Source organism: Anastrepha obliqua, chromosome 4 (genome assembly GCF_027943255.1).
Source record: "Anastrepha obliqua isolate idAnaObli1 chromosome 4, idAnaObli1_1.0, whole genome shotgun sequence".
Lineage (NCBI taxonomy): Eukaryota > Metazoa > Arthropoda > Insecta > Diptera > Tephritidae > Anastrepha > Anastrepha obliqua.
In genome coordinates this window covers 115,643,738-115,656,051 of record NC_072895.1, presented here as the reverse complement: position 1 = coordinate 115,656,051, position 12,314 = coordinate 115,643,738, and the positions used below count along the sequence as shown (strand labels likewise).

Here is a 12,314-nt window from a genome sequence, read left to right as displayed (position 1 = left end):
ACCCCGCTTACATATGTATGTATGTAATGCAATCACTGCAATGCGATTTTCCTTGGCTCCCCACTCCATTGTTAGCAAGCGAAATTTGCCACAAAACTGAGTATAATTTATGAGTGGACAATGCATACGAACAAAAGCAAAACTAACGGAACTTTTTTTCTGAGTATTTGTTCTCGCCGCATACATTGCAAAATTTGTCACAGAATTTTTTGCAAAATTAAGTAAATTCAGTTATATTTAACAATACTCACCATTCGATTAAAATTAGTGGTGTGAATTTGCAATATCAATTCGCGTTGTGACTCAACTCTGCCACATCAAAGTTCTCTGTTCAGGTTTAGTCATCGTCTAGCGCGACGTGTTTTAATTCATCCAATTAGTATTTCCTCATTTGCGTAAATAAAATCAGCGAGTCGAGCAATAGCACATCGAGCAGGGCGGCAAGCGATAACGTTCACAGTGTTCATTCATGAATTCCGATACAAAAATAAAACATATCTACTCTCGTTCTCAAAATACACACACTCGACAATAATTTTCCATACATAAGTAAACATACGAGAGTGTGTGTGTGTACGTGCTGCATGTGTCGATGGCTTTATGACAAGTGACTTCAGCTGCCTGGAGGTTGTCAGTACAGATAAAGGCGCCTACAAAAACAAAAGTAAACAAAGCGCAAATATCAGCATGAAGTAGCAACAAAATGCAAAATAAAAGCAATAAAACGAAAAAAAGCTGAAAGCAACAACTCCCTTAGAAATCGTGCAGCAAAAACAAAAGCCGTAAAACGTACGTTTTTGTTTACAAACGGTTGTAGCTGCTCAGTCCACCAACGCTCAAACAAGCGCCGCGCCACAGTTAAATCAACACATGCGCGCGTAAATGTGTGTCATAAACAAACTTCACATATATACAGCTGTTTGGCAGCACAGCAGTCGGCCTGCTCGCACAGTACGCACATCACTGCGTTTCTTTCGCACAACACCCGACGAATATGCGCATGTGCGCTACTCGTTGGAAATTTCCCAAAACAATTACCCCTACTCGGCGTGTTTGTATTTTGATCGCATTATTCGCGTCATGCCATCTGGCCATCTCGCTTGCACGCTGTCACTTGTTGCTGTGCTAAACCTGTTTTCGTGCTTCTGTTTTGTTTTCGCTCATCTCTGTTTAGAAAGTGTAGGCCATAACAAAATATGTGAAAAACTGGTTCGCTGCGCGCGCATGCCGAAAAGTGATGACAATATAAATTTTCTTCGCCGTTGCCATCACTTTCCAACGCATTGACTTTGGCAACAAAGCCGTTATGAATGAATTAACCCATCTGCTGCCGCACACTGCATCGCTGCACGTTTCATGCACACGTCTGTTGCGCTATTGGTAGTTGTCGAACAACGGCGGTCACGTTTTTGGGTCACTGACCCCTCTGCTGCGGCGGCTCTTGCTGTATGTGTCACCAGTTGCTGTCATGTTCGGCTGCTATTGTTATTGCTAGTGTGCCCAAGTTCGTAGCATTGACGAGCATTTTCATACACTTTCTTCAGTACTCACTACCCGCAGTTTTCTTGTACATTTACTTTCAATTGGAATTTTTGGCGCACGTTTTGTTGGTTGTGTGTATGCATCATTTTTAAACCCCTGCAACTCTTCAATTGGTTAGTGCCTACCTACCTGTCGGTTGCCTACCACCCAATTGTCACTTTCATCCGGTAGTTTTCACACTTGTATTGTAGTCGCTCTTTATTCGGCATATGTATGTATGTACGTGCCCTTGAGCTAATTTTGACTTCGCTGTTTGGCTTCGTTTTTGTTGTCTCCAGCTGATTGGCTGATTCCTTTTCGTTCGCATCGTAACCTTGTGGCTTGACCTTAATTGTGCCTGACACTTATTGCTTTTTAGGTTCTAGGTCAAGGGTATGCGTTACATTCGTTTGGGGAGAGAGAGAGGACGCATGCGTTAAATGCTTTTGGAGGGAACTTCAACTACATAAGCATATGCTTATGGACTATGATTTAAATATGTATATGTATACATATGTACGTATGCATATATGGAAAAATACGTGTAGGTTCGTCGCTTAGGTCAAGGCCGTCGTAATGAACTGGGTTCAGGGATTTTATTCAAGAATGAGGACTATAATAATGCAGCATCCGTGAGAGTATTTCTGAAACATTGAATAAGTATGAAAAATAACGACGTTGTAGGGGAAATTCGCTCGTGAATAACAATAAAAATGTAAAACACTACAACAACCAAATTAATACAAATATTATATTATTTAGTCAGCCAATTAGCTGATTCGGTCAAATTCACTGAGAGCTGTTAAGCGGTTCGTGGAAGCCGCCATCTTCTGTATTCTCTCCACCGTGCATTCGTTTAGTTTCGATATGTTCAATATTTATCAACAACAAATTTATAAGAGCATTTCCGCTATGAAAAGGTTAGGTTAGGTTAGAATAGTGAGTGGGTACACTTGGACGAAGAAATCAGATTTATCCTTTGGGATACCATTGCAAGGGAAATAAGGTAATAAGATGAAGGCAAACGATAGAATGAATGGAGGGAGAAATGGTATGCAATGAAAAGGCTTCCCATAAAAATGCTGAGAAAATTTGCTGCTCTGAGTCTTTTGTCCATTGTACGTTGAGACATGTCGGCCAAATGCTGCCGGAAGAAAGGCGCATACACTCAGCCCAATCCAGCTCTAACTCAAATAAAATAAAGGAACTGGGTTTGCATGAGGTACTGTGATGAGTGAAGTGTACAAAAGGCCGTTAGGTCGAAGTACAAACCTCAAATCAAATCCCTCTATCTATCTTCTATCTGTTAATTTGTAGGGCATCATCGAAGTGAGCGCCACAAATTACAGGAAAGTTGAGGCAAAAGACTTAATAAGGAATGTATGCGGCAATTACTACAATATATATAAATAAATTTAAATTTTAAATCGATTATTTCGTTATTTGCATTCGAATAATCCGGAAAAGTAAAGCAAACACCAAAATCTCTTTATATTCTTTACTGTTTAAAGCTCTTAGATTTTTCTAAAACGCGCCTTGGATTGTTTCAAGTTTATTTCCAATGGCAGTTTCCAATGCTAATTTTATAAAACTTATTTTATAAATATTTTCATACAAATCGCCCACCTTAATTTTAATTTTAGAGCCTGTCGGAGCTAAGCCACCCTCATTTTCACTGGAATATAAATTGATTGAAGTGCAAAAACAAGAGCACACAGGTTTTGCATTGCTATGCCAAGCCCAGGCTTATCCAGTGCCCATAATAAGGTAATGGAAAGTGTTTGCGAATTTATACAAGAGATATTGATTCTACAAATATAATACAACAATTTGATGGGCTATTCTCACTTCGACAATTAAGCGCCAATCAGCTGATGAAACAGCACCACCTTTTCCAGATTCGCTTTGAACTAGACACTGGAACTGTCAGTGAACTCTTATAATTATAAATTTTAATCGATGTTGAAACTTTTTTGGTTTTTGTAAACATTTTTGGCCTTCGCTCGAATCAGACTTGAGGTCTTTGGCAGATTTCTCAGATTTCTTCGGAGGTCGGGTACATTTAAAGAAAATTAAAAAAGGAACCCGAAGGCAGTATAATGGACTTAATGTTGTCTGAGTGCTGTACTTGCTAGTTTGTCCCGACAAAAAAAAAGAAAAATATTACTGATTTAAATCATTGGAGAGTCTTCAGTAGGGATACAGAACTACTGTACTTATATTCTTCGCAAGAATACAGCTCCTGGATCAGCATGGAAACAATGTTGAACTTCTCGGCGGAGCGTGCTTATTGGAGAGCAGGAAATTGTTACCCATTCTTAACCTACGTAACAGTTCTGGCCACGATTTCCAAAATTCATCAAAGTTCCACGTAATAATTTGAAGCTGCATGAGCTTAGTTGTTTTTTCTTCATTGGCTTTAAGTCCTTCATCAAAAGGTGAAACAGAACTTGCTTTAGGTTAAGTTGCGTAAAATAGTTACTCCTGCAGGAAGAAAGCTCGCTTTAATGATGACTTGGAATCGTTTATTGTTGTACCATTAAACGATAAAAGGAAAGAGAGCAGATTGGTGACCATCAGGAATTACGGATGTGAAAAACTCCTTTTTAAAGAGCGAATTCCGCAAATGGCATATTCAAGTCTAATAGCTCCTCAGGTGTAGCAAAAAAGTATAAGCCAAGATGCCTGAATAGAAGCTTTGTGAAAGCAGAACGCCTGATGCGTAGAAGCCGCTTAGAGGCAGCTTGCTTTGGACAGCTACCGCAAGGATGAGTCGTAATTATGTTGAGTCTCACTTTCATGCAGTGAGGAAGGAACGAATGGAAACTTACTTGGCAGGGTCTGTTTTAGATCCCCATTATTAATGAGAGTTGGAGTTTTGGCAGACTTTGAAGCTTTTTGGACCACCTCTGCTCCACATGTGGTAGCTGAGCTGGTTCGAGAGCCAAATTGGTTTAGCTAACTGAGAACTCCCTTGTGGTAAATGATTTCTGCCTTGTTTAATCGTGTTTTGTCTTAGTGAAGAGCCATACGGCAATATTTTTATTTATCTAACTAACGCTCGGGAGAGAAATCGGGTTGAGAATTGTAGCTTGTCAGCAAATTTTTTAACCGCAGTTTTGTAAGCGGCGACAGATAATAAAACTTATCATCAAGGGTACGACTGGCATTTAAATGATTGCTTGATTTCGAAAACGTTTCAAATTTTTTTTATTTCCTACTAAAAATCTATCCCAACATTCAGCTAAATAGTGAGGGTTTTCATTCTAAAAATGTTCTATTTTGCATGACATCTTCTTTGCAGAGCCCATTGGTTCGAAAGCGCCCGCCTTCCCAGGCGAGGTACAAACATTTTCGAATCGAGCCGCCGTTCACTCCACTCTAGCGCTACTTTGTCAAGCTCAAGCATTTCCGGTGCCTATTTTTAGGTAAAATAAATTTAAAGTAGCAACATTTAAGGGGTAACACCACTGTACACGCGTAAAATGAACACGATTTTTAAAGAATTTTTTTGTATAGAAGGAAAGGGGAAACAATCACTCTGATTTGGGAAGTTATTACTTATATACTAAAATACAAAACTACAAAGTTTGATCGAAAAATTTTACAAAATGGCGGCATTGGAGACATTTTTGTAATGTGGTTTCTCTTGAAGGAGCTCCGCGGCACGCAGCACAGAGGGTGCAAATTTTAATCTGGAACAAAGAAACATTTTTTTTCTTAATCTAGATAAGAATAGCTAGAGAAGCACGTAGGGGATTTAAAAAATATTTATTTTTGTGGAATTAGCAAGCATTTGAAGGAAAAAACTCTATTTTGGACTAAAAAAACGGCACTTAAATAATTATAACAATCGTTTAACAATCGAAAATCCCCTACGCTCTTCTCTTAAGAAGGTTATTATACAGACGTAGTGAAAAACCTGATTTAAAATATTTAAAATTGTTTGAGTTATGCTGCGTGCCAATTTCAGAAAACGTGCTTTGAGAAAAACGCGTTTAAAGTTTTCAAATTTGGAGAAGTCGTTAGGTAGCAGTCACTAACGCTTGGTTAAAAGCTTAAAATATTTATGAAATAAACTTCGGTAACGTATAAAACTTTTTGTTCTGTATTTTAAAAGGTTCAAAGAATTTTTTAAGCCTATAAAAAAAAAATCAATTTTTTGAAATTTCTACAGTGGTGTTACCCCTTAAAGAAAGCAGTAAGAATTAGAGAACAAAAACAAAAAGAAAGTAAAGAAAAGTTTTTTTAAAGGAAATATATTTGACTCTTTTTCCAAAACTCAACATTCAGCAACGATTTTCCATCATTTTTCATACAACTTTTATAATCATTTTCAATCATACCGATTTTTTTCATAGAGCCAGTAGGCTTTAAAGCGCCGGCATTTCCCAGCGTTGCCAGCACTTTTACTATTTATGCAGCCAGTCGCAGCAGATTGGCGATGACTTGTGAGGCGCAGGCATTTCCGGTGCCTATTTTTAGGTGGGTGAAGAAAATAATGCCAACTGCTTCGGAAAGTAGGAGATTTGAAGTCAAGTGAATTTTGAAAATGTCGTCGATGAAGCTGGCACAGTATTGAAATATGAAAAGAAATGGAGAGATCCGTTGCTCGTTAATAGTTCAGAAGTCAATTTTAATCGAGCTTCGAGAGTGGTTTATTCCTAGTTAATACTGAGAGAGGCGGTTAAGAAGAGTCGTTAGCTAGCAAATATGCCAGTGCTTCTCTGATTTTGCTTGATTTCTGGATGAGGGTTTTTGAGGAAGCACAGTCCCCGTTCTTGGATTGCAGTACCAGTCTGGTACTCCCCAATTAACACTAAAGCGCCGTTTTGATACCATTTTGAGACCGCCAACGAGCAGATATCTGCAAATAACCAGAGCTTTTGTTGTAACGGAGAAGGTTGATGGTATTTAGGTTGGAGCATTGCCACAGACTGTCGAAGAAGGGAGCCCCAGTGACCTTAAACGTCTAGCTGTCAAACCTGACATTTACAGTAAGTCTGTAGTGGCCGATTCTGTAAAATCATTAGTCTCTGACCAAATCTTATTTGGTGCAATGGACTGAAAATAATTCCTGAAAAAATCAATTCTACTCAAAGTTTCGCAGATTCCACAATTTGATTCCGAGATATTTGAGCTAAGTATTTCTCCTAATGCCTTGTAAGTTCATCGGGCGCAACGTAATTCCTTTTTAAAGTTCGAAACTTTCAGCAGCCTTCGCAACACCTGCCAACCGGTTTTGTTAAACTAAATTTTTTTTTGCTTAAGCGTATTTTTTTGGTGAAATTGTACATGCATTTCTTTCTAACTTCAGAACCTGTTGGCGCTAAGGCCCCCACTTTCTCAAGTGATTCCAAGGGTAGCATTTTTGTGCGTGCGGTGAATGCAAGCTTTGCGCTTTTGTGTCAGGCACAAGCTTTTCCCGTGCCAATAATCAGGTAAAGCTTTTAATATACATAAAAAGCTAAGAGGTTTTAGAATATTTGTGAAATGTTTTAAAGAGCTTTGAAATTGCGAAATTAGGGTGAAGTTCTGCTCGTGCACTATCTTCGACATTTTTGCCTGTAATTATTTCACAAGAAAAAAAAAATCACATTTGGGCAGTTTTCATTTAATGTTTAACTGCAAAGCTGCAACTTTTGTATGCCATAATTATAATTCGATCTCTTTAGAACCTGTTGGCGCTAAGGCACCAACCTTTTCCACCGATTCAAGCTCATTTTCATATACGCGTGCCGTTGGTCAGAGCTTTGCGTTACTTTGTCAAGCTCAAGCTTTTCCAGTTCCTGTAATCAGGTAGAGTGAATCAGTTAATTGAAATTCGGATTCACATTAATAATTTAAATACTAAATCGAACATAACCCAAGAAGCTCAGACAGTTTTCAATTCTTAGTTTTTTGTTTTTGTTTTTGCCAATTATTTACATTTATTTTGTAGAGCCCGTTGGCGCTAAAGCTCCCACTTTCCCGACCGTCTCAAAAATAAGCACACTTATGGGTAAAAGTTTAAGCGATATAGTGCTTTTGTGTCAAGCTCAAGCATTTCCAGTGCCAGTGACAAGGTAAAGTTTGCGATTATAAAAAAGTTACCCTTACATTTTTTTTGATATTATTTTTATAAAATTTAACATCTCATGCTCTCAAGCAATACCTCCAAACAGTCGGGCACTTTTTGATGTACGAGTTTTATTTTTTTGTGAAATTTTTTTTAGTAAAAATAATTTTAAACTAATTTTCATAACAAATTTGCATTTTTAAAGAGCCACTTGGTGCCAAAGCTCCCGCATTTCCCACCGCTTTGAAAAGTGGCACATTTATCGAGAAGCAAGGCAAAGATCTTGTCTTGCTGTGTCAAGCGCAAGCATATCCGGTGCCAATATTTAGGTAAAAAGTTTAAAATATTAAATAAATATTGATTAAATCTCAGTTTTGCTAGTGAAAGCTTAAAAAATCAAAAGTTTTATGGGAGCTTAAAAAATTGAAAGCTTACTGAAAGCTTACATGCAGTTTAAAAGCTGCATTCGGGCAGTTTTTGTTTAATTTCGGTTACTTTTGGTCTCATTTTTTACTTTTTTTACATTTCTCCACCTTAAAGAACCACTCGGCGCAAAAGCACCCGCCTTTCCGAACTTAGCGAAGAGTAGCACTTTTGTGGAAGCTGAAGGCAAAGATTTAGTGCTGCTGTGTCAAGCTCAAGCCTACCCGGTGCCCGTGTTTAGGTACGAAAAATTTCATTTTTGCAGTTTTCATTTGTAGCTTTCAAGCTCGTCTACTCGGAGTGCTTTTCTATACTAAGCTGTTTTTTCTATTTGCTTATTTTATGACTTTAGAACCCGTCGGTGCTAAAGCTCCCACATTCTCGACGGACTCAAATGTTTTCTCCTACATACGCGCAGTGGGACAAAGCTTTGCGCTGCTGTGTCAAGCTCAAGCTTTTCCTGTGCCGATTATAAGATATTGGATAGATTATGAATTGAAAAATTGGGGTGCAACACTGCTCACTGGTTCTGTAAAATATTTTAGAAGTGAAAATTTTTGTAGTGCAAAACAAATATAAGCTTTAAAATAGAAGAATTCTAAATAGGGTTTCTTAAAACAGAGCTGAAATCTAAGAAATTTATTTTTTGTACAATTTTTAGAACCTGTTGGCGCTAAGGCACCCACATTTTCCAATGATTTGAAAAGCTTCACATTTTCGCGCAACTTTAGGCAAAGCTTTGCTTTATTGTGTCAAGCTCAAGCATGGCCTGTGCCCGTAATAAGGTAGATAAAACTTTTATTTATAAATGAAATCAGTTCATTCAAAAGTTTTTAAGTTTTCGGTGTTCAGATTTATACTTCGTAAGTAACGGATTAAAGTCAAGGCATAGTTCCCAACAAAGGGCATTTAAGTCGAAAGTTCAAATATAGTTCCTGAATAAAATTTTTGTTTATGCCACTTCCAGAGCCAGTTGGCGCTAAAGCTCCCACATTCTCTGGCGAATCAAAAAGCTTTACATTTGTCAAAGAAATTGGACAGAGTTTTGCTCTACTGTGTCAAGCGCAAGCCTTTCCGGTGCCCATAATAAGGTTGGTTTTGTGTGAAAGTGGCATTTTTTTAACTTTCAAAGCTTAAAGATGAGATAAAAAAGCACTGAACTTTCAAAATTTATATTATATTTGTATGAGAAAACTATAACTTTCAGGCAGTTTGCAGAAAACAAGTTTTTGAACATTCATCTTAAAATAAATATCTTTCTCCAGAACCCGTTGGTAGTGTAGCACCTAAAATTTCCGGTGGTCGCCTGCAGGAAGTGACTCAGCAGGCTGGCCATAGCCTGACTATGCTTTGTCAAGGACAGTCCTATCCAACACCCGTTTTTCGGTAAAGCAGACGTTTGTATTTTTGCGAACTTTCAAAAAGCTTTTGGAAAGAGAAGTTTAAATATCCATCGGGAATGAGTTTAAATATTCATCGCGTGAACCCTGCCAAACCAATTTATTGCGCAAATATTTTCAATATTCAGGTGGTTCTTTGTTAAATGTTTTTTCCTAGTTTGCGGCATTTAAATTTTTCCTTAAAAATGTGTGTTTCCGTAGAACCTATTGGCAGTGCCGCCCCTACCGTCTCCGGTGATCGCCTACAAGAGCTTACAATGCGCATGGGCGGCAGCTTTGCCATACTTTGTCAGGCTCAAGCATACCCAATGCCCTTATTTAGGTAGATATTCATAGATGCATTGGAATTATTTTAAGCACGCAGGCAGTTAAACTGATTTTTATGCCATATTTGATGATAAATGCCGTATTTTATAGAACCTGTCGGCCATGTAAAGCCGCGCATTGCGACGAAAAGTATCGAGATTAATGAGATACCCTTGCGTGGAACGTTTGTTGGGCATTGTCCGGGACAGGGCTATCCGGTGCCAGTTTATAGGTATACCAAAGAGTGACTTCTTCAAGCTTTATTTACCCTCAATTGGACACCTATTTTAAAACCTTCGGTTGGGCACCCGAGTCTGGCCTTTTTTCGGCGTGTACGAGGATCCTCTTTAAAAGGTTATATCTATAAATCGCTATAAAATTAGATTTTACGAAACTACCTGGAAGTTCAAGTCGTTAATTATAATAGAGATATGTTAAATTGACGTCGAAAGTCGAAAAAGACAGTCTGGCAAGACTCGGGTGCCCAGCGGAGGTTTAATACGTGCGGCGTTTCAATGTTTCGGTCTCGTTATTGTGGTTTTAAGCGGAAGAAAGGCCCGTTCTACGCCGAGCTTCCCCTCTCATTTATGGTGCATCTTCACAAATTTGGTGAGCCTACAGTTTTATGCTGTCTCCGAATGGAAGATGGTGTTTTTTCATGGCTGATGAGCAGCTTTTTCGTGGCTGAAATACGCTCGAAGGCCTGCTACTTGACGGATGAAGCTCGACTGCAGCTAGTAAAAATTTTCTGTTCTTTAGTGTCCGCAATGTGGATGGTATGCTGCAACTTCTACTGCTGGAATGCCAATTTTAGGTTTCTCATCGCCATTTCTGTTTCTCATTTAGTTCCTATGATCTATGGCAAGGCCCCTGGCATTGAAAAGATTAGTTCGAGAACAACGTGGCTTCACTGGTGTCCAACCGACGTGCTTTGTTAAACTGCTCTTAAAGGATTATCGCGCCAATCAAGAAGAATATCTATAACTTGCTTATTCGGAATCAAACTTTACCTTACCTAAATAAGTAGTCTCTCTAGGTTTCTAGGTTTCTCGTCCTCGTACTTGTCCAATGTTTGCGGGTTATGATCCAGAATTTGTTGTTCGAAATCTAAAATAGGTAAATAAACACACAGGAGTAGCCTTAGAAATTTACGCTGCTCCTCATGCCATAATCTTACGTCTGGGCGCACATTTTTAGTATGACCGTAATTTTCCATCACTTCTGAGCCAGAGCCCCGTTTAGCTCCATCAACCCACTTTTTAAAATCTAAAAAGAGCAACTCTTTGATTGCTTATATTTTTCTCAACATGTTTTCCTTTTTGTTAGGTCGTACTAGGTTTGTTCGAGGCTCCCAAACACCAAATTTTTCCTAAAAAGCTGTTTAAAAATGAAAAAATGAAATGCTATCTTATCCAACCTACAACATAAATATCCCAGAGGTAAGTGTCGAGTTCATCGTTTAAAGCTAAGGTGAGTATTCCTGTGTTATTCCTGTGCGCCATGCCATATTCGATGTTGCTTTGAAATTTTACTCCAGCTTCATATTTAAGTTTACTGAAGCTTTTCTTCCCATTCACCTCATTCGATGGGCTTAACAAAATTTTATTTGATCATCAACGCAAACAGCACCGTCAAGCATTTCATTTCTTCATTTTTAACCACCTTTGCATTAAACTCGAAGGAACTCCTAACTCTATTAACTGTCTTCTCTCGTTCTCTTTCTCTCCGTTTGCAGATGGTACAAATTTATTGAAGGCACCACACGCAAACAGGCTGTCATCTTAAATGAACGCGTCAAACAAGTTTCCGGCACGCTGATCATCAAAGATGCTGTCGTCGAGGATTCTGGCAAATATTTGTGCGTTGTCAACAACTCTGTGGGTGGTGAGAGCGTTGAAACTGTGCTCACCGTTACCGCGCCACTCTCCGCGAAAATCGATCCTCCCACACAAACTGTTGATTTTGGACGTCCTGCCGTCTTCACCTGCCAATACAGCGGCAATCCCATCAAGACAATCAGTTGGATGAAGGATGGCAAATCGATTGGGCACAGCGATCAAGTCTTACGTATCGAATCGGTGAAGAAGGAAGATAAGGGCATGTATCAGTGTTTCGTACGCAACGATCAGGAGTCGGCGGAAGCAAGCGCTGAACTGAAGCTCGGCGGTCGTTTCGATCCACCTGTTATACGGCAGGCATTCCAAGAGGAAACAATGGAACCTGGCCCAAGCGTGTTTCTAAAGTGTGTAGCAGGCGGTAATCCAACACCCGAAATCTCATGGGAACTCGATGGCAAGAAAATTGCAAATATTGATCGCTACCAAGTGGGACAATATGTGACTGTGAATGGAGATGTTGTTTCTTATTTGAACATAACCTCAGTGCATGCGAACGACGGCGGCCTCTACAAGTGTATTGCGAAGAGTAAAGTGGGCGTTGCCGAACACTCAGCGAAATTAAATGTCTACGGTCTACCCTACATTCGACAGATGGAGAAGAAGGCTATTGTAGCGGGCGAAACTTTAATTGTAACCTGTCCCGTAGCGGGCTATCCAATTGACTCGATAGTTTGGGAACGTGGTAAGTAGTAGCTGAAATGTGGTTTC

At 39.1% G+C, this 12,314-nt stretch overlaps 1 protein-coding gene across 12 annotated transcripts in view; it reads left to right on the top strand.

The window, feature by feature from the left end:
* The window catches only part of LOC129246049 (cell adhesion molecule Dscam2), a 244,335-nt gene that overhangs the window by 152,905 nt on the left and 79,116 nt on the right, over positions 1 to 12,314 (top strand). For all 12 annotated transcript variants that reach the window (XM_054884561.1, XM_054884562.1, XM_054884564.1 and 9 more), the window contains one exon: positions 11,444 to 12,288. In XM_054884561.1, coding sequence (XP_054740536.1) covers positions 11,444 to 12,288 — 845 coding nt within the window. The remainder of the gene's footprint in view (positions 1 to 11,443; positions 12,289 to 12,314) is intronic.